This window comes from Nematostella vectensis, chromosome 8, assembly GCF_932526225.1.
Source record: "Nematostella vectensis chromosome 8, jaNemVect1.1, whole genome shotgun sequence".
Taxonomy (NCBI): Eukaryota; Metazoa; Cnidaria; class Anthozoa; order Actiniaria; family Edwardsiidae; genus Nematostella; species Nematostella vectensis.
The window spans coordinates 4,174,602-4,198,470 of NC_064041.1; the positions used below are offsets into that span (position 1 = coordinate 4,174,602).

General features: G+C 39.2%; 1 protein-coding gene across 1 annotated transcript; it reads right to left on the reverse strand.

Annotated features, from left to right (window-relative positions):
- Positions 1 to 2,552: 2,552 nt before the first annotated feature.
- Positions 2,553 to 21,021, reverse strand: LOC5514490 (DENN domain-containing protein 1B). The gene is made up of 24 exons (XM_032384131.2): positions 20,832 to 21,021; positions 20,699 to 20,766; positions 19,213 to 19,256; positions 17,994 to 18,043; positions 16,535 to 16,642; positions 16,022 to 16,097; positions 15,756 to 15,854; positions 15,382 to 15,435; positions 14,796 to 14,857; positions 12,856 to 12,904; positions 12,440 to 12,489; positions 11,976 to 12,026; positions 10,912 to 10,957; positions 10,010 to 10,111; positions 9,390 to 9,515; positions 8,893 to 8,921; positions 8,642 to 8,714; positions 8,087 to 8,171; positions 7,742 to 7,791; positions 7,447 to 7,473; positions 6,907 to 7,029; positions 6,183 to 6,305; positions 5,381 to 5,611; positions 2,553 to 4,963 (listed from the first exon to the last, which is right to left on the reverse strand). The coding sequence occupies exons 1-24, from the start codon at positions 20,846 to 20,848 to the stop codon at positions 4,166 to 4,168; spliced, it is 2,541 nt and encodes an 846-aa protein (XP_032240022.1). The 5' UTR covers positions 20,849 to 21,021; the 3' UTR covers positions 2,553 to 4,165.
- Between the last annotated feature and the right edge of the window lie 2,848 nt (positions 21,022 to 23,869).

Consider the following 23,869-nt stretch of genomic DNA (forward strand, 5'->3'; position numbering starts at 1 on the left):
AACATAGCACAGCCAAAGCACAGCCTTGCTCAGAACAACCAAACTTTTGACCTTCGAAACATTTGCAGTTCCAGCACATGACTCTGACACTATAAATCTCGTTTCCGGTAAACATCACCCCTAAAAATCCATATTCATTTGACAACCAAACGTGTTTTTCACCACGAAATCCATGTTCACACGAGCGAATATTTACCGACAGCCGGTTCGGCCGAGAAGATGGAATGACAAAAGCACACTGAGTAATGCACTCGAACAACCCTTTTACTACCGTTGCAAAATATTAAGAGATGTGGCTTTTGTTGAAAGCAATATGTGAGTTTTGAATTTCCTTATGTAGTAGTGCGTACACCACTGCATGATTTCTCTCTATCTCTCTTTATGATATGTCTTTCATTCACTGAACAAAAACAAACATTTTCCTACGGGAAAGCAGAGGCATGTCTAATCTGTGGAGACATTCGTTTATGGCTTGTTATGCATAAATTATTTATTCACGCCTGGTTCTTCAACTTACCATCACGGGAATTTTAATTTGACCCCAACTGCTGACTTTACCAAGCTGTCGAAAGCTGTTTTCCCGCTCAGTCGGTTAGTTAATTCAAATTTCTGGATAGTAACAAAAATGACGCTGTATCATATGTTTTTAAAACTGAAAGCCAATCCTTCCACATTCCTTTTGTTTGTCCATTACTGCAATTCCTTGGGGTTCATTTCGGGGACTCTTGGGGATCGTTTCGGGTCCCGGGATCAGTTGGGGTACTTTTTGGGATCATTTCGGGTCCTGGGATCATTTCGGGTCCTGTACAGGCCCATAGGGGGAAGCAATTTTCCACGGACGTAGATTGTGGGCGAGTCCGCGGCCTTGCAGCGGTCATACCCAACCTCTCAATCGGAAACTTCCGAATAAACATTTGCCATATGACAAAGAGTTACGTCTCTCTCTTATGTACCCATAAGAATAAGAGACAATTCCTGCCTTCGTTGTATGCTGAATGAAATTTTCCAACCATTTTCATTTAAATTTCCGAGTCCGCGGACTCGATTACAATCTACGCCCGTGGGAAATTGCTTCCCGCCCATAGGCCCATGCATTTGTTGGTGTTTTATAGAATAGAAAAACCTCGCTAGTGATGTTATTTTCTTTTTCTTTTGCGAAACTTGGGAGGAGAGTGATACTATTTTGGCTAGGCAAACGAGCCAGACTGAAACTCAACTTAGACTTTAGATGGAGGTAGCAAGTATACAGTAGTAATTCATCATTTTTAGGCACATCTGTTTGTTCAGAGGCTTACAATGCGTGACTCATGCTTACAATGCGTGACTCATGCTTACAATGCGTGACTCATGCTTACAATGCGTGACTCATGCAAAAGCCAAAGTAAGGTCGGGGTTTTGGGTGCTTCTGTCGTGTGTAAGAAGCGCCACGAGGGAAGTCTGTATGCCCCCGGGGGAGGACGCCAGAAAATTAGACGGGGGTGATCGTCCAATCTTTTAGGGTATAAAATTTCGGCTAACCAGCTAACTGCAATCACTAAGGGGATGTTTGTCGAAGGTGTTCCGATTTTGCCATCTCTTAAGGTACAAAATTCGTCCAACTGATATTCCTAAGGGGTTGTTAAACGTTTTTTTTTCTTTCATTCGGCTATTTCTTAGGGCTAAAAATTCCTTCGACCACACCCTATTTGCTATCTCTTAGGGTTAAGAGTTTTTGTTGACCAAGCCCAAAGTGCCATCCCTTAACGTTAAAATCGATTTTGCTGAAAAAATCGGGCTGTGTGCGCCACTCACTCCATAGGCTAAATTTTCAAACCGTCGCTAGGGGCCTCATTGGGCCCCGGATCGCGGGCTCACAGAAACCAGTTGGAAATCGTTCGATAAGCAAACCTACTGCACCAGGTTTCAGGGCGATCGCGGGCTCACAGAAACCAGTTGGAAATCGTTCGATAAGCCAACCTACTGCACCAGGTTTCAGGGCGATCGCGGGCTCACAGAAACCAGTTGGAAATCGTTCGATAAGCCAACCTACTGCACCAGGTTTCAGGGCGAGAGTAGAGTAGACTCTAAAACGGGGGAGGAGGAAGGGGCTAGCACAAGTGTAGTGCGTGAATAAGTCTTGCTTACTTAGCGATTAGTGGTTCATTGTATGCTGTAAACAGAGATCGATGATTGTCGATTGTGTAATAGAGAGAGTGTAATCCGAGGGCGGCCTCTGTGTGAGCTCATCCCTCGAGGCCTAGAGGAGTGAGCGTCTGGATCCAAGTTTCCTTTCACCTCCAAGGGTGGCAAATTGTCCCTCGAAATATTGATTTTCTTGCCAAATTTTAAGCCATCTCAAATTCTCGGATGTTAGTGATTGGGTTTCTCGTTTTCGTATCTTGAGAAAAGCAAGAGCTCATTTTCTCGAATTTTGAAAACGGCCTTCTCGGAATTTCTCAGATTGACCATTCGCCATCCCTCTAAATATTCACGGTTACAGCAATCCCATTTTTGACGTTAATTTACCAACCCCAGTTCAGTGCAATGCACACAAAAAATAAAAACGCGGTACAAGCCTTTTCATAATTTATAAAAGATGATATAATAGATAAATCCATATTTGAATTAATCAAAATGTGTGCAACTTTTGACAAACAAATGAACAGCCGAGTGTTTCCGTCGAAAGGAGTTCAATTTCCTGACCGACATGAACACGTGATGCATGCTCGCTGTCACGAGACGTAAGTTTGACATGAACACGTGATGTGCCTGCAGTCACGTGACAATAGTCTTTTATTATGTGTGATCATTGGGGACATGGACATGTGCTTGCTGTCACGTGACACAAGTATTAGCGTGTTTGAGCACGTTACTTAGGGAAATGCACTCGTGCCTCGTTCTTGCTAGCACATGACACAAGTATTCTAGCATGTGTGTGAACACGGTACTTAAGGGAATGCACACGTGCCTCGTTCTTGCTAGCACATGACACAAGTATTCTAGCATGTGTGTGAACACGGTACTTAAGGGAATGCACACGTGCCTCGTTCTTGCTGGCACATGACACAAGTATTCTAGCATGTGTGTGAACACGGTACTTAAGGGAATGCACACGTGCCTCGTTCTTGCTAGCACATGACACAAGTATTCTAGCATGTGTGTGAACACGGTACTTAAGGGAATGCACACGTGCCTCGTTCTTGCTAGCACATGACACAAGTATTCTAGCATGTGTGTGAACACGGTACTTAAGGGAATGCACACGTGCCTCGTGCTTGCTGGCACATGACACAAGTATTCTAGCATGTGTGTGAACACGGTACTTAAGGGAATGCACACGTGCCTCGTGCTTGCTGGCACATGACACAAGTATTCTAGCATGTGTGTGAACTTGTGCTTACACTTGAATGCCGCATGTATCAGTGCTCACCCCAATTCTACTTTAAATTTAGATTTAGATTTGAAGAGTGCGAATTCGGAGTCAGTACGCAGCTCTTACAAGCTGCAATTTGATTGGGCAAATGAACAATATCCGCACCTCGACACAAAGAACGAAAAGAATAGAGACAAAAGAACAAAGATAATAGGAGACAAAGCAGCTGCGTACTTACTAGGAATTTGTATTCCTCGTTCCTAGACATGCCAAGATTGCGCTGAGCATATTTTCGGATTTAGAGTATCGTGGCATTTCAGCATCTTTTTGCACAATTTTCAATTGTCGGGAAAAGCGACAAAGGTGCTAAAGGACCCAATTTAGAACGTGCAAAAATAGAGCCACAAACAACTTCTATTCATTCACTTCATTTTAATTCTCCTCATGTGTCCACAGCATTTATTTTCTTTGCACTTTGCCGAGCCGGAAATATGATTGTCACGACAGTGCATTTCAGAACACTAGGAAAAGTAGAGACTCAAAATGATATTTTCCGCCCTTCGGAACAAAAAGGATGAATAAATTGTGAAGAAAAAACGCGGATATTTTCTATGTAAAAAATCTAGCAGCTCTTTCAGCAGCTTTTGGTCATTTTAGAAGCACCCCGCTTTTTTCCGGCGCAATCTGGACATGACCACACGCAACAGTCACTCGCGTCGCTGCAAAAACGTCATTCGAAATATACCATCAATTATTTGCGTCAGAAAGCCTGCCTTCTAATTCTCTCTAAATGTTATATTATTCTAATAATTTCTAATTAAAACTAACCCACCCTGAGCCTGCCGTGCTACGAACAGCCGGATCCTCTCGAAGTGTGGCCCGACTCTCTATTTCCAATGCATCAAATGGATTATTTACATTCACTAGATTACCACTGTTGTCTGGTACTGCGTTAGTACTTTTGTGTAATCTAGGAGGTAAAGCGTTCGTTAACTTGTCGGCTAATTTTTCCGGCAGTTCGCAAGTTATCGGCATAGATTCTAGTCCTGTCCCGTCGGCATTTTGTTTTTCGGTTAGGAACTCTCGCACTTCTATTGGAAGCGAGTCCATTGTGTCTTTGTACAAGTCTAAAGATACAGGTCTCAAGGGAGTCAGTTGAAATGGCACTACTGGCGAGTTTGCGTGAGACACGACGTCATCGGCCGTCACAACTAAACTCCCCTCTGAACAGTTAACAGGTTTATCACCACAGAAATTCGGCGTCGCTAAATCACGATTTGCAGATTTGAGCTCGGACGAGCTACCCTCGGAGGACAGTCGTGATCCGAGTGATGGCCTCGGAGGAACATCGGGTCGAGGTTTTTTCGAGTTTGAGTCACGCCTAGGAGGTACTGGCCGTGGTGGGGTAGTTTTCAATTCACCTTTTTCATCCTCTGCCGGCTTTTCGTGCTTTGGCTTTGGTTTCGGCGGAGGCGGTTTGGCCTCGTTTTCGGGTTCACGCGAGGTAGCGTCAAGTAACGTGTCGTCACTCCGGAGAGAAGTCTCGGAGAGGTCTACCAGGGGATGTTTAGATGAATCATTTAAGCTCAGTTCAGACGAGGCAGCGATGGTCTACAACGAAATAATCACCCATCACCAATGCTATAATTATCTCTGGTCAACCTCTTTACCGACCTTTTCTTGTGAAATAAGACACACCATAGTACAGTTACCATACCTTGTCAACCTCTTTAACGACCTCACTATGTGACAAGAAGCACATCATAGTACCGTCACCATACCTTTTCAACCTCTTTAGCGACCTCTCTATGTGACACAAGGCACATCATAGTAATATGTTACCATCCCTGATCAACCTCTTTAGCGACCTCTTGAGGCACATCACAATACTGTTACCATACTTTGTTAACCTCGACCCCTCTATGTGACACGAGGCACATCATAGTAATATGTTACCATGCCTGATCAACCTCTTTAGCGACCTCTCTATGTGACACGAGGCACATCATAATACTGTTAGTACCATACCTTTTCAACCTCTTTAGCGACCTCGAGGTCAAGTAGGAGATTAGGAGCACTGTGTCTTGCCTCTAGATGAGGCACCTCACCAAGACTCCCGGACTCCTCTATTTCAATGGACATTGCGCATGTCCGTGGTCGTGCCGCTGTCTGGTAAGGATTGGGGCGCGGTGGAGGGGGCCGCCGGGGAACACTTTTGACATCTGTTAAATTGACCTTGAAACTTTTTGCCTTGCGAGACTGTGATAGCGAAAACATAAACTGAACAAAGGAATACAAACCGATAGACCGACAGGAGATGCGCCAACGAAAATAATGTGTCTCCATTTTTAAATGTAATTTAAAAGTAGCAAGGGAAATCATCCGTATCAATCATGGGATTTGGGTCTACATTTATATGTGCAATTCTTTGCCAATAAATACAGAATTGTTTTTTGTCCGCTAATTTGATTATCCTTTGTAAAGTTCTGGTTGGAAGCTATGTTGTCTATACATTTAAAATTTTCTGTCTTCGTAGATCTCCAATCCTCAAAACGCGTAAATTACTTACAAAAATGTCGTTGTGGGAGAAGAGAGAAGAGTGCAGTCGAGAAAAACAATCTACAGACAGACAGACAGACAGACAGACAGACAGACAGACAGACAGACAGACAGACACAGACAGACAGACAGACAGACAGACAGACAGACAGACACAGACAGACAGACAGACAGACACAGACAGACAGACAGACAGACAGACAGACAGACAGACAGACAGACAGACAGACAGACAGACAGACAGACAGACAGACAGACAGTAGAGGCATACCTGTCCTGGGGAGATGGCCCTACGCCGGCCTACAGGGGAGATCTTGCTACCCAGCGTGTAGTGTTTGATGTGCGGCAGTGAATTAGATTTCTTAATCTCACTTCCAATTTCTTCATCGTCCTCCTAAATGAGTAGAGAATAAGAAATTCTTGTATATTTTCATTATGCCTCATGTCTACATATTCAGCTACATTAACATTATGATATAATAGGCAAACTACACTCTTTTTTTATAAGAACATCTAATTTTTAGTTGAGGCTGGGCCGTTTTTATTGTTGGTTCTTAAGTTTTAGTGTATATGATAATATAATACTCTATGAATTATTAGGAAGAGAATTACACAAATGATCAATAGCAATAATATTTAAGGGTGTATTATGAACACAATTCGATTCTGTATTTAGAACACATCACACAAACAAAACTCAACATTTTTCTGCTATCTCAGCCTCGACATGTTCTTAGCATGTTCCTAAAATTTTGTGAAATCTCAGGCTGGACGTTCTCATAAAATGGTTCTTGTAAAAAAGAGTGTATTTGATGTATACCCGTGCGCAACATACTATAAGGAGTGCCATATATCCAGTTGGGGCAGTTTGTCATTCTTATCTTCCAGCTCTAGTTTAGCGAATTCTACGGGCGTCCAGATCAAAGGGCTAAATCGAGAGACAAAGACCTAAGCAGTTGCAACTCCCGTGACAATTGATATTCTACGCATCTCACCTTTCCTTTCAGTTTATCTCGGATGTTGCTTCTGGCTTCGGCCAGGTTGTCCTTGATGAATGTAAAGTTGGCTTTCAGTTCTTTTTTCGTTTCTTTGTAACCTTTTTTGGCTGTTTTACCCGCCTAAAGAAAGTTATTAGACATTCAAATCAATGCTGTGTATACATGGACTGCAGAGCTGGCCCAAAAGCAAAGGGGGGGGGGGTCAAAAAGAAAGATAAAAATGGGGAGGGGAGAATATCCACCTATTTCAAAAAAAGGCTTTCATTGCAAAAAGCAAATTGCGGTTGGCAAACTCCAGCTTTAGAATTCATAGTATATACAGTGGACGAGAAGACATGCTTCCCAGGAAGATGTTGACATTCTCAAACTTCTAAGATAGAAAATGATAAAAAGAAACGGAAAATACAGTCATTGACATCCTTCCCCCCCAAAAAAACTCTTAAATGTCTATTACCCATTTTCATACCAACCCCTCTTCTCCTTGTCACTTATGGTTCATAATCAATATGATAGTATAGAACAATGGTAGCAACCCACCTTTCCAAAGAATGCACCACTTGAACGCTAGAAAGAAAGAAGAGAGAAACGCCATAATATAGAGCAAGCTACTCTATATTGTGATTCATGTCGAACATTACAATCTGTTTGGTAACAGTCTTAGGTAATAATCAGTCTAAATGTAGGGCAGAACGACCAAACACTTAGAGATGGTAATTAGCGCTTTATTAATAAAGAATTGAATGCATTCTTTCGCCATGCTCTGAGAAATCATACCCCATAAGTTTATTTTCTGGTCTGACAACTACTGTAATTATGAGGGATACGGTAATACCTTCATTTCTTTTAGCCATTTCTGATATTGATTTTTCATCTGGTTGTGATCTGTGTATATAAAAAAAACATGAGAACTCAATAATCTGTGGTATAAAGGATGTATGATATGCATTTGAATATATATCATAAACTGTTTATATATTCAAATATCATCAGTATATTAATGAACTATATTTAAACTTATTAATTTTCAATAGCTATATTAGAGCTATATTGCTTTTAAGGACTGAGATATTGCCTTTTTGTGTTACCTACGATGCACTGTGGCCACAACACATGGAATCGAAAGGTTTGCTGTAATTTGAAATAGGTGCACAAAAAGAGTGTGATACTATATACTTACTCTCAGCCTGAAGTCCAATTTGCTCTTCAAAAACATCATTGAACCCTTTGCCAGAGTTCAAGAGGTCTAGTCTTTCTGTGATGAACTATGAAAAAATTGTCAAATCATGTTGCAATCGTGTCACATTACCCCTCTGTAAAGTAGACAGACTAAAGGTTTGTCAATGTCTGGCTATGTCACACGTGAAAAGCCCAAATCTGATATGAGTAAACATCACAACAGTGCTTGCATCTCAGTGTGTTTGGATTCTAGAGAGGCAGATTTGGTGTATGTATTTTAGTTCCGTTTTAATTTAAGTACCAAGTTATCTATTATTCAAGTTTGAAAGGGTTTTCAGGCGTCTTCCCAGGATTGGTCAGGGGGGGGGGGGGGGCGCAGTCATAGGTCTGATATGGAAAAAGAATAGTATTTGAAGATTCCTTAATTAATAAGAAATAATCCACTTTTGGCTGCCAAAGGAGGGTGCGCGTTCACCCTGCGTACCCCCCCCCCCCCCCGGTGTATGCGCCTGGCTTTTATTTATTCTGATTGCATTTATGTGCTTGTCCTACATACTTGTTCAAACGTCTGTAACTGTAAAATCTGCTCTAAGAGAGGACGCATGCTGGTGGACCGTGACATCACAAAACTGCAGAAAAACGAAACAAAATTACTGTTACCAACATAAACAATGTTACTAAATGATAGCAACATTTACAAGATCACTTCATGTTAATATCATCTATAATATCCCTACACAGAAATATCCATTTTTGGTCCACTGAAGCTAAGTACCGCATGAGAGCTCTACTATAACTAATACTTACGCTTCCCTGTCGAAAACTATTTGTTGCCCCTGAAAAAAAACATAGACACATTATAAGTCACTACAGGCCACTGTTAGGGTTACTTGCTCTCTCCTTATCAAGAAACCCTTACCCCACCCATCCTCTCCTCACTTTACTGACAATCAAGGCAACTCCCTTTTTTTCTTTCATTGAAAAAAAGAAATAATATCTTGGTGCTCCAACAGCTTTGCAGCCCCCCCCCTCCCCCCCATCACAGCATGTAAACCATCAAGGCATTTACTGTTTCTTTATTACTCACAGTAACCTTTACAAAACCCGTCTATTCATGTCAGCCTTCTTCACTTTTCCCTCAAGTTCTATTTCTTACACTGTACATATGTGATCCATTGGTTTAACATGTATATTTGCAGACTCTCATGTCAATAATAAACTGTGGAAATTTATTCCATTGTCTCAAGGCATGTAGCAAGAAACTATTTCAAAATTACTAGATATTACCCATCTAACAGACTCACCAAGTGGAAGCGCAAAGCATCCCGGTAACCTCCGACCAGTGATACCATTGCACTAAGAAAAACCTTGGAGACATAGTCATCAATTGGAATCACAGTTTTCTTCAGTGCACTCTTCATGTGGTGAGTCTAAATTCAAACAGGCATCCATATCTTAAGAACATTCAATTAATACTGAGGACATAAGTAATACTCCAAGTAAGGCAACTAGGTAATGTGTTTGCTGATTTGATTGGCCTAATAAATGTAGCACAGAATTCATTTTTCACGTTATTGGTTTTGTAACATAGCTTATTTGATACTGTAAATTACCCTTGGAAAATAAGGCAAGACTTGCCTCTTTTCATTTGTTTACCACAGATATTCACCAATACGTTATTTAAGCAAATACATGCTCATCATGATTTTATTTAAATCTTGCTATCTATCACATATCAGCATACAGTAGAATACAGTAGAAGTTGAGACCAATGACATCTCAGAGCATTCTAACTAATTAGGAGGGTACCACCTTAAATTATTTATACCATCAATAATTTAAATGTGCAGGACTTCAAGAACTCATTAAATAGAGAACCTTTCATCAACTACACAAATATATAATAATGATGAATGGGCCATACCACATCTTGTGGGAGGACGGCAGCATCATCAAAGGGGCACTCAAGCAGGTTGGTATCAGCATCAAGTATAACAACCTCATCCAGAGGCATGCGGCGCACTTGCTGTGGAACACAAGGTGCAAGACTATATTTAGTGCTTACATTAGGGAATTGGAAACCATGGGGTGGTTACCGCTATTAAGGTAGATCAAACCATAGGGTGTTTTCCACGGGCTCAAAGCCAGGGGGGGTTCAGAAGAACCACCCTACTCGACTGGAAGGTCCAATCTAATAAAGGAAAATTGAGTACCAATGCAAGATAGGGCTACTAAACTAAAAGAAAATGGATTGCTAAATGGGTAAAAAAAACCTCTGCTCAATGTCCTGGCTATGGGCCTGTTTGCCATTAAGGTAGAGTGAACTATAGGGTGATTACAACCATTAGTAGATTAAGAGTGCTTACCGCCATTAGTAGATTAAGAGTGCTTACCGCCATTAGTAGATTAAGAGTGCTTACTGCCATTAGTAGATTAAGAGTGCTTACTGCCATTAGTAGGTTAAGAGTGTTTACCGCCATTGGTAGATAAAGAGTGCTTACCGCCATTAGTAGATTAAGAGTGCTTACTGCCATTAGTAGGTTAAGAGTGCTTACCGCCATTAGTAGATTAAGAGTGCTTACCGCCATTAGTAGGTTAAGAGTGCTTACCGCCATTAGTAGATAAACAGTGCTTACCGCCATTAGTAGATAAAGAGTGCTTACCGCCATTAGTAGATAAAGAGTGCTTACCACCATTAGTAGATTAAGAGTGCTTACACGCATTAGTAGATAAACAGTGCTTACCGCCATTAGTAGATTAAGAGTGCTCACTGGCATTAGTAGATAAACAGTGCTTACCACCATTGGTAGATTAAAGAGTGCTTACCGCCATTAAGGAAGAGTGAACCCCTACTAGGAACGGCATAGGAGCACTGCAAGGAAAGAAAACAATTTTTTAGCATTTTTATATACAAAAGCTGGGTCCATAAGGATATCTATGCCCTGGGTCCATAAGGATACCTATGCCCTGGGTCCGTAAGGATACCTATGCCCTGGGTCCATAAGGATACATATGCCCTGGGTCCATAAGGATACCTATGCCCTGGGTCCATAAGGATACCTATGCCCTGGGTCCGTAAGGATACCTATGCCCTGGGTCCGTAAAGGATACCTATGCCCTGGGTCCATAAGGATACCTATGCCCTGGGTCCGTAAGGATACCTATGCCCTGGGTCCATAAGGACACCTATGCCCTGGGTCCATAAGGATACCTATGCCCTGGGTCCATAAGGATACATATGCCCTGTGTCTATAAGGATACCTATGCCCTGGGTCCATAAGGATACATATGCCCTGGGTCCCTAAGGATACATATGCCCTGGGTCCATAAGGATACATATGCCCTGGGTCCATTAGGATACCTATGCCCTGGGTCCATAAGGATACATATGCCTTGGGTCCTTAAGGACACCTATGCCCTGGGTCCATAAGGACACCTATGCCCTGGGTCCGTAAGGATACCTATGCCCTGGGTCCGTAAGGATACCTATGCTATGGGTCCATAAGGACACCTATGCCCTGGGTCCGTAAGGATACCTATGCCCTGGGTCCGTAAGGATACCTATGCCCTGGGTCCATAAGGACACCTATACCCTGGGTCCATAAGGATACCTATGCTATGGGTCCATAAGGATACATATGCCCTGGATCCATAAGGATACCTATGCCCTGGGTCTATAAGGATACCTATGCCCTGGGTACATAAGGATACATATGCCCTGGGTCCATAAGGACACCTATGCCCTGGGTCCATAAGGATACCTATGCCCTGGGTCCATAAGGATACCTATGCCCTGGGTCCATAAGGATACCTATGCCCTGGGTCCATAAGGATACCTATGCCCTGGGTCCATAAGGATACCTTTAATCTAAGTTCATAAGGATACATACCAACAGTAGTCTAAAAGGTGAGGTGGAACAATTGGCACAAACATATGTTGCCTGAAATATAAAGTTATGTTGAAGTCTGCTAGAACCCAAAACAGTTTTTTGCATTAAAGAAGCACTGAATAGAATGAATAGAAATAAAAAAGAATGGAATGTGAAGGCATAACAAATCTATAAAAAATATTTTTCTGTTAACTTCACCTAAGTGTTATAAAGAGGGAAACGAACAAAAACGCTGAATACCTGGTTAATCACTTTACCACAACATATAAGTACTATTTTCAACCTATTTCCATCTGTATATACATCTGAATAATTATATTATTATTGTATATAACATAAAGATAAAAACTCTTTAAATGAAGCTAGAAGGTTATCTAGGTTACTCCATATGATTTTGACTGTTTTAGAGCTTTTAGCAATACTATTCATAGCAGTAGAATGTCTTTTCAACAGACAGTACCTACCAGTGCATGGGATACAAAAGTGACATCGCACCATAGCAACAAGCTGTCAACTGTAGGAGAAAAATAAGAAAAATAGGGTAACAATTCCAATTATGTAGCATGATAGCAAGCTCATTCAATCGCTATAAAAAAAAGGTGATATGACCATTCAATCATCATAGAAGAATGATGCCATGTCGATTCAATCATTACATAGCCGATGAGAAGTTCATTCAATCATCATCTAAAGGATGACAGGCCTATTCTATCATAAGAAGATGACAAGTCAATTCAATTGCATTATTATAAAGAAGATGAAATTCTATTCGTTTGGTACATCCTTAAATACAAAGTTAAAAAATATATTTTTGAAAAACAAAAAAGCAATTTGAATTTACAGTGACTTGTGATTTCTGGTATTTAGTTTTTGCACTTACCACATTCAATTTTTTTGAGGTAATAATGATTCGTCTTTCAAAAAACATGCTGGAAAACAAATGAACATAGAACAAACTCATACTGAGAAAGAGATGAACATAGAGTAAAAATGTGCAAAAAAATGTGCTCCAACTAGTGGGTTGAAGCCATGAATTTTGAACTGACATCCAAAATCATTTTCTTTTAAAAACCTTAAAAGGTTTTAATATGAGTTATCTGTTCATATCTTAAACATGAATGCCCCATTATAAAAGCTCCGCCCCTTTTTCACACACTCGTGCACAAGTTTGTCGAGTGGGGACCTCTGTAACCGCCAGAGGAGAACATAGCAAAAAGACAGCTGTACACATAACATGCACTGGTTTGAATCCAAAAACAAACCGTGCACTTATTTCAAATGGAGCCACTTAGGTGTGTACGCAGACAAACAACAAAACCCCCTATAAGTATATTGACAAAGAGCAGATAGACTGATGGGTGGGTGGATAGATGTGCATATTTAAACAATAAGACAATTACCAATAAATGGAACATTGAAATTCCAGCAGTTCACAGCAATTACCGGCATTTTGGACAAGGTGCAAAGAGGCTGGGTCAAGTAAATTCCAACAACAAGAAAATCACGAAGGAAGCATAAATAATTGCTGTTTTTTTGAGTTATTGAGTTTTTGGGCTTATTTTCTTACAAAAAACATGATGAGGAAATTAAAGATATTCTTGGGTTTGGAATACCTTTTACTATGTTATGTTTAAGTGATTTTGTGACAGTTTCTCACATAAAATGGGATCGCCACATTTTCTCATTGTTTTAAGCTTTTTATCAACAATGGGTTCTGCGTATAATGCAAACCCTGTTTTTCAAGGTCATTTTGGGAGTAAAAAAGTGCGCATTATACGCCAGGAAATAAGGTAATGCAGTTTTCAGTTAGCCTCCGTGGACTCGATCTCACGCATTTCTATCAACAACCAGGAAATACGGTCAGCGGACTCCCTAAAGCTACTAGGAGTTACAATAGACTCTCAACTCAATTTCTCGGAGCATATAAGCATAGCATGTAAAAATGCTGGCAGAAGAATCGGTGTGCTGATGAGACTCAGGAACTTGATACCTACAAACGCTAAACTAGTTCTCTATAAATCTGCTGTGTTGCCTTATTTGACATACTGCCACTTGACCTGGCATTTTTGTCAGGCAAGCGATAGTAGGAAGCTTGAGCGTTTACAGGAACGTGCCTCAAGAGCTGTTTTTAAAGACTGGAATTGCACTTACCACGAACTATTAATAAAGGCTAATTTATCTACTCTACGTAATCGTAGACTGCAAGACATTTGCATCTTAATGTACAAAGTTAAAAATGGCCTTTGTCCATCTGGGATTAGTGATTTGTTTTCTAAAAAAAACACGAACTATAATTTAAGATTGTCCGATTTTGTTATTCCAAGATTTAACACAGTCACTTACGGGAAACATTCCCTAAGATATATGGGGGCTAAACTATGGAATAGCCTACCTAGGGCAGAAAGATCAATTGACAGTTTAAAAAGTTTTAAAGTGACTATGAGAAAAAAGGATTTCGAATTTATAGAAAATTGCAAGGGCTGTGCCCTATGTTCCGCATGATAAATTTTAAATCTAGTCAATTTTTTTTCATAATTTCATATAGATTACAATCAATTTACATGTATTTATATATATATATATATATTTATTTAGCTTTATCAGTAAGAATCTACAATTTTAAATTTTTAATAATCAGTATAATTTTTATAATTTTATCTTTTTTTTGTGTCCCCCAATTAGTAGGGGTCTTATCCCCGGCTAGAGGTTGTTTATGACACTTTAATAAAGTTTCTATCTATCTATCTAGCAAATTGAACAATCCATATAAAATGCACATTTCAAGCAAAGTTATCCTCCTTGAAGCTCTACTCTACCCACCTTATAAACATAGTAATCATGTTTTGTGGCTCCACAGCTGCATAGTAGTCTGTCAGATTGCGCTGGAATAAATGGGATGATTCACGGTCAACAACCAGTAAGAAAGAAGAAAATATGACTAATGACAGGCAAATACATACTTTATTTTTAAGGTTCTTACATTCCCAGGTATAGCAGTTACATTCCCAGGTATAGCAGTTACATTCCCAGGTATACAGTAGCACTTACATTCTCAGGTATAGCACTTACATTCCCAGGTATAGCACTTACATTCCCAGGTATACAGTAGCACTTACATTCTCAGGTATAGCAGTTACATTCCCAGGTATAGCAGTTACATTCCCAGGTATAGCACTTACATTCTCAGGTATAGCACTTACATTCTCAGGTATAGCACTTACATTCCCAGGTATAGCAGTTACATTCCCAGGTATAGCAGTTACATTCCCAGGTATAGCAGTTACGTTCCCAGGTATAGCACTTACATTTCCATGTATAACATTTACATATCAAGCTATAACATTTACATATCAAGCTATATAATTTACATTGGTGTAACATTTACATTTCCAGGTATAGAACTTACATTTGCAGGTATAGTTGGCAGCTTCATTGGATCAGGTGAAGTGTAGGTATATTGCTAAAGAAAAAAACTGGTGAGTACAAAATTGAACAGAGCCACGCCTTCAAATTATGTGTAACATAGAGCAGCGTAACCCCCTAGAATTACGTTTAACATAGAATAGCATACTCCACTTAAATTATGTGCAGTACACCAAAAATTAGTATTCAACTCTGCCAAATTTTTTGTCTTTAATAAGACTTCTTCAGGGAAGTTGGCAGAGCCGAATACCAGATTTTGGAACATTGTGTTTATTCTTCTGGTTCACGAACACGACAATTTGGCCTTTTTGTATTTAAATTATGTGCTGCATACAGGAAATGTCTTAACATATGTACCTTTGTTGTCCCAGGGGCGGTTATTGTGAATGGTGTTCCTGGTTTGGGCAGTGGCTCCTTTACAAAAGCATTCAATAAAGAGACCACCTGGGTATTATGCTACAACAGAAAACAAGGAAACTCGACATTAAAAGATACCAAAACACACTCACTCACTGAGGCAAATGGAAATAATTTAAAGCTTATCAAAATCAAGACTTTTTAAAGTGTTCACTATATGAAGGTTGTCTGATTAAGGAGGTTGGTGTATAAAGGGTACACTGTACCTCATCTGTTGATGATCTGATCAGGTCTGAGATTTTGTTGAGAAGATCATAGAATATTTCAAACCATGGGAGATAACTGTGAAAATAAAATGGTAATTAATATAATGGTACAGTATTGCCTGCCTATGCATTGCTGTTATCTCCATCATTTCAATCCTGATAACAACTACTATAGTCATTTTCACCATGTAAATAAAGTTACAATTAAATGTTGCCATTTGTATACACCTATTTCAAGTAAGGTTGCACTTGGATAATCCATGTGTCATAACCAGCAGTTCTTCATGGGTATCAAATAGATGAGCGTTTAAGCATAAATAAAACCAAATCCAGGTTATGAAAGCTTAGCATTTTTGTTTGAGTGCCTGTAAACATAAACATTGTTAATGATCTGCATTCCACCATTTATACATTTTGGACACATCGATTCCCAAGTGCAATCTTATTTGAAATATTCTGTAGGTGTATACAGTAACTTTAACAAAGTGCCTAGGTACAATATCTAATGCTCACCTGAGTATACAAAGACAGCTTTTGACATTTGGGGAATATCTACAAAAACCAAATCTATACTGTCCTTGGATATCTGTCAATACAAATGTGTAGTTCTGCACTCCTTCCCTGCAAAGAAACCAAGAATCATCAGAGTCTGCTTAGTAAATTTCAGTGTGATAATAAAAAAATATATATACACAAGCTGATGCAGGGGCGCGCATGTATCAAGCATTACATATCAATTGCTTGATAAACTATACATTTTTTAAACTGTTTAAATTCATTTTCAGCGGTATTGTAAGTCAAACCCAGGTACCCCCTGGCTATTTTTGCCCCCCCCCCCCCCACCACTTGTGAGACCACTCTGCTGCCCCTGTACCTTTCCTTGTAAAGTACTTATTAACGATTGAGTTGTGCCAAACAGTCATGTGATCTCTTATGGCCCTTATTGCCTGAATAAGCGCCAGGGTGATTAATTTTGTATAGCCCTGGGAGATGCTTATATGCTTATTCAAAAATCCATGTAATTTCTAGATAAACAAATGCTTTTTAACAACACACAAGAAGCAACAGAACTATAACAAAACAAGCTTTAAAAAATAAAATGTTGTGGTGAGTAGTACTGGGTCGCTTTTCGCTGATTACAATCACCTACGATTGTGGTCACTTAAAGAATGTCAATCACCCACTCCTTTGTTATTGTTTATCACTGAAAATACAGCAGTATTTTCGCAAGGTAACTTCAAAATACTCTACAAATAAAGTCTGATTAGGTCATTATACCTATTATCGGACACTCAAAATTTACGCTAAAATATATCACATAATAACACAATTGAATCTTAGGTTTTCAGCTAGAAATCACTGACTATTAAACATAATAATTCCACCTAGATAACAAATATTCTGTAGTTAATTTGTGAGAAAACAATCGTTAGTAAGAAGTTTTGTGAAGCCCTATTATCGGATGCTCTTAACTATTATCTGACACCCTAGCCCTTTCATTGGACAGCAGATTTCTTCGCGAAAAATAATGGGAAAATCATGCTTCATTTTCACTAAAATACAGCAGGCAATTATAGTTGACAAATGTACTTTGCAAAAGTCATGATAGAATTTAGTTTGAGACTCTTTCTCCGCTGTAGCAAGCGATTAAATACACATGCATCTCGCACGTGACAAACTGCATGGCGAAATGTGCTGTTTTCCTATTGCTTGAGATATCTAAGATTTTTTTTGAGAGTCCGATAATGGGGCATTGCCGATAATAGGTACCACTACCTCATGTTATTGGCGATAATTGTTTAAAAATATATTGGATACTCGCTTAAATTAGCCGATGGAAATGGCAGACACAAGATAATAATGTTTACTTGTAAGGTACTTATTGTGTTATAAGCTTTCTAGAAGTGGAATAAAAAAACATGAAATAAATCTAATGCTAGCACATATGAGGTTCAAGCAGATAAGTACTTACGTCTTAGAAATGCATGGGAAACAAAATCCTGGAATTGCCTTCAAGGCTTCCTGTAAAACAAACAACTTGTTGGTTAAATCATGCTTCATTTTTATTAATTTCATCATTTTCTAAGCTAGTAGACAGGAGAGATGAGATACAGTTGTTGTAAAATGAATGAAGGTTTTTTATTTCACCTCATTACTTTATATCTAAAAAAGTAGGCTCTGCTGATCTAAGAAAATAATACTGTACATATAGTTATATACTTTAGTATAAATCCACTCACATACTATCACGAATCTCACGATTGGACTGGCTCCTGTACTCACTCTGTATCTATCGAGCCATAGATAGTGAATAGCGAAAAAGCTGGCGTTCTTGCTCCAAAAGTGGTTATTTATTACTAAGAATTATTAAAATCATACTTTTTTCGAAGGTAGTATGTGAGTGGAATTATACTAAAACAATCTTCTAATCTTCTCATTTTCGAGGCTACGCGCCTTGTTGACTATCTATTGACTCATAGAAAACTTGAGCTTGTAGTCTCATTGTTAAATATACATTATACATATAGTTAAATACTATAAACAGGGCTTCTGGAATTACGCACTTGTGCGGAAGCGCGTAATTTGGCTTTCTCCGTGTAATCTGTGTAATCCACAAATTTCCGCGTAATCCCGCGTTATTTGGCTAAATTTTGAAAGACAAAACATTGAAGTGCACAGCTGATGTGGTTTTTTAGGGTTCTTCTTTCTTGTAAAAAAAAAACAGATATTCTTCATAAGAGTGTGATATTTCAAACTGAATTTCCAAAACTAATAAAATGACTAGGCGTTCTTTGCTAAACCACGAAGGCCTAGGACTAATAATAAAATACCTTTTTTTAATTGGCTAGTGGCTAGGAGCCAATAAAAACTTGCCTAAGATATTTTCGCGCAAAAATAAACCTTTTCAAGTTATTTCGTGCTTTTTTCGTACAAAATGTAGTTTGGGCGTAACAGTTGATATTCCGTGTAATTTAGCGCATAATTCAGTAAAGAATCCCGCAAAATTTTGATTTTTAAAGAAAAATTTATTGCAAAATCCCGTGTAATTTAGCGCGTAATGACTGATTTTCCGCGTAATTTAGTGCGTAATCTAGCAAAGAATCCCGCGTAATTTTGAGTTTTTTTTCGCGTAATTCCAGAAGCCCTGTATAAACATATAATTATATACATATACTATATAGTTACAGTACCTTATCCTCAAAATCCAGAGGCTGGATAAACTTGATTGATGCTCCTTTAATTAAGAATACAAACAAATGTCAACATTTGCACAGTAACTTTATATTTACAAATAGCCTTACTCCCATCTCAGTCTATCCTTTGTATATGCTTTATACATTTGTAAGTTGTATAATTTAAAAAATATGTTTAATTTCTCCTATGTTTTTGTTTTTCTTAAAAAAAGATTAAAGTCATCAAAATTGAAAAAGGAAAACATAGGTACATAGGTATTGTTTATAAAGAAAGATGACAAACCACTTTATAACAGAAATAATGTTTTATAAATGAATAAAAGTGTCTTCTGCATCAATCAGACAACATTTGTTGACAAAATAATATTGGTCAAAGACAACACTTCTATAAATGACTCACTGCAATTAAAATTATGCTGAAAACTCTTGCCAAAATGCAAAAAAATACTAAAGCTGCATCTCACTTCTATTCATGAAGTTTTGAATTTGTAACAGAACAAATTTTGTACCCTCTGATTTGTCAGCCCATTGTCGTGTAATGGTATGATTGGAAGCCATCAAAGTGTAGGTCAATGACAGCCCAAGGCTTTGGACTGATAGAAGCTGTGATGATTCTTTTCTATTTGAATTAATAAGTTTCAGTTTTCAGATTATCTAAAATTGGCCAAAAAGACATTTATTAATCCATATCTCCATTTCATATCCTTCACCTATTAAAGGTCCTAAACCATCAAAAAACTGAGACTGTATGAATGTACAGTATTTATTCATTGATATATATTTTGGCAAGGAAATTAAGCCTGAGTACCACAAGATTGTATTATCAACAATATGCAACAAATGTATTGGAAAATCTTGGAAATTTTCTCAGAAGATATACAGTTAATATTCATAGTTTCGATGTGCTATGCCTATATGTACATTATACAGTAGTTATGATTTGAATATTGCATCTTACTCTGAATTTTGCTCTGGCAATTAAAAATGCATTGTCGAGTATCTTTGGCAAATCTTCAAAGTTATTAAGAAGAATTTTGACTTTTTTGAAATAAGGTAAAGTACGCCGGCTGGAATAATAAGGAATACGGAACGTTTTTTCCTAGCTTCTTGGACGTTCTACAAATCTCGGCTGTTTATGTTGCTTTTAGTTTAGGGTACTAAACAACTACCACTTTTTATCAACAAAAACAGAACCTTTTAACAAACCTGTAGAAATTATAAGGTCCGGAGGAAACCAAAATACAAAAGGAGCTAGTTATAGCAAACTAGCAGCGAAGCTGATAATACAGAGGTGTCTAAGATAGCAAGACTCAAAACAATTATTATTTTGAGGCTATCGAAGCAGTTTCATTCTACTTGACGGCGGAAACTTGCACTCACACGAAAACAAATAGTTTATACCCAAACTATTAAGTCCAAAAGTACCCAGTTTGGCGATTTATACAATATAATAAGGATAAACAAGAAGAATATTTTTTCCGACCTTCATTAGAATCAGTCGAAGCAGGAAGAACTTCGAGGAAACATTCCAAAATCTTGTCGGGATTCGTTCTGAAACAGAATTTAAAAGATTAAAAGGAATCACTTGAATAATCTACCATTGAAATGATCTGTACCTTAACCGTGATCCCATGTCAGTCAGAGACAACTTGAAATCCTAGTTCCGTCTTCATTTCGTTTTGGTGACCGCCATCTTGGATTATTGTTATGCGCATGCGTATGCCGCACAAACTGTTAGGGCGGAATGTACCGGAAGTGCCGGCCTAATTCTGACATTCGCCTTATCATCCGGTGGCGTGCCCTAACAACGTCGACAAAAAGGGAGTAAGAAAGAAAAAATGGAAACTCTGAAGAGTAAGACGTTAAATTCAGTCTGCCTGGTGAATTTCAGACGCTTTCACCTGAGCCAAGTTGTGAAAACTTGAAGTTTTTCGGTCTAGCGAGGACGGGCACGTCTAAGGTTATCGACTTTGTCGCTGACGTCTTGTCTCAAGTTCCTATCTTCTTCAGGGCGTAACAAAGACAAAGGGAATCGTTACAAAAGTATAAAATTACTTACTTCGAATATAAGGCAAGAGACGGGGAAAAATACCGTATTAGCAGAGCCGGTGCAAAGGACCTTCATAGATAGATTTAGCATACCTTTACTCTTTATTCCCTTTACCTGGAGACTTGAAAAAAATCAAACCATGTTAATGGTAATATGAAGATTTAGCAGTATAACCCTATTCTATCAGTCGCTATATACACCTATTTCAATAAACGTTGTCAGTGCAAACGGCAAATGGCCATTGTCAAATGCCAGTTCTTCTATCAAAAAATACCACAGAACTTGTCAAATTTCTACTGACTGTATGAACATGTGGATAATTTCTGCGATTATACAACTTATTATCTGTATTATTACTATTATCTTTATTATTACGCGTCGCGTCAAGCTATCTGAGTCACGGTCCATATCGGCTATTTGCTGTTATTACTCGTCATGGCAGGGGATACGGGTTTTCTGAACAACCCTGGACCTTGCAAGCACCCTTGCGGAGCTTGTATGAAGCCTGTTAAATCTCATCAAGCTGCTTTCGAGTGCGAGGAGTGTCTTTTGTGGTATCACAAAAGTGTATTTACCAATCTACGCAATCCTTACGAGGCATTCTGCAATAACTCCAAGCTGACCTGGATCTGTTGTGCCTGTCTATTTCCTAACTTCTCCTCGACATATTTCATGTCATGTCATGACTTTTGTCAACAAATATTCCATTGGAATCAACTGGTACAGACCCAGTTCTGGGCTCGTCGTTCACACCTCTGATGACGTCATCTCCTGAAAACTGCCGACAATACAACGCTACCTCCATTACCCGGCCTTCTACATGCAAGACGAACGCAGTTACAATAACTACATCACCGATGTCATTGGGGATGTCCGATTAAATTCCAAGCTCTTCTGGAAGCTCATCGCCTCCCAGCGTAAAAACGGCCAATCTATGCCACCCCTCAAAAGCCATGACCACTCCCTCGCTAAATCAGATACAGAGAAAGCGACAGTCTTAAACCAGCATTTCTGCCTTAACTTCTCCTCTGAGAACACTAACTCGATCCCTCATCTCCAACGCAGGTGCCCGAAAATGACTGACATTCGTGTAACACAGGGTGGCGTCTTAAAATTCGTAGAAGGTCTCAAGACATCAAAATCAGCCGGCCCCGACGGGTTGCACCCTACAATCCTTAAAGAGGTAGCAACCACTATTACACCTATGCTGACGCACATTTTCCAAAAGTCTAATTGACTTTTGGAGGACTGGCGCATCGCTAATGTGTGCCCGCTCTTCAAAAATGGCGATAGATCCCATGCAATAAAACTATCGGCCAATCTCATTGACTAGTATTGTGTGCAAAGTCCTGGAGCATATCATTTGTACTAACATAATGGCTCACATTGGATCTCACAACATATTGTCAGACCGCCAGCACGCGTTCAGGAGGATCATAGTTGCGTGACACAGCTGTGTCATGTAATTCATGACTGGGCTCTTGCTATTGAATTTGGATTGCAGACCGACGCTTTCATAATCGATTTTGCGAAAGCATTGGACAAGGTCCCGCACGAAAGACTAAAGTCCAAGCTCGCCAGCGATGGCATATGAGGTTCTACGCTATTATGGATTGATGCCTTCTTATGTCACCGGAGGCAGCGGGTAGTGGTGTATGGATCAAAGTCGGAGTGGGCGCACGTGACATCTGGCGTCTCTCAAGGCACCGTTCTAGGACCGGTATTGTTTAATTTATTTATTAACGATATCGTCAATGTTGTGAGTAGCGGCTCAGAGTTCCGTTTTGCGGATGATTGTATCTGCTACAGGACCGTGCGTTCACCGGAGGACTGTAATCAGCTGCAGCGCGATATTGACAGCCTATCATCCTGGGCTGATACCTGCCTAATGCACTTTGCCCCCTCTAAGTGAAAAACCATGCGAATCTCGACGAAAACGCGCAATTACATCCCATATTCGTACCACCTAAGGGGTAGCGCGCTCGACTCCGTCAAGGAAGTGAAGTACCTAGATGTTACTATAACACACAACCTCCGCTCGCACAAGCACGTCGCTGAGGTCACGAAAAGGGCGAACGAGATCCTAGGCCTTTTCATGATAAACCTGTACTTCTGCGATGTGAAGACTAGGGAAGCAGCGTACTTTGGCTTGGTCCGCCCGATCATGAACTACGCATGTGCAGTTTGGGCCCCTCATACTTAAAATCTACTAAACGAGCAGGATAAAGTGCAGCGAAGGGCGGTACGCTTTGTCACTTCTGACTTTTATTCATACACATTATGTGTTTGAAAATTGTTTAATATTTTTTAAACATTTTATTTGTTCACTGCCCTCAATGTGCTATCACTTAGGGGTAAATTTATGTTAACACCCAAAGTGAGCTATATTGTATTAACAATATAATTTATATTAAATTTATTATGTTAGTGCAAAGTAAATAACAATATCTATTTTTATGCTATCATATTGTTCAAACATTTTTATTTTGCAGTAAATAAGATGGCTATAGAATATCCAGACTTTAAATTATAGCATATACATATTAATAGCACTAGAAAGACAACACAAGGCTCTAGATTTCATTGAAAATGACATTCAATGAG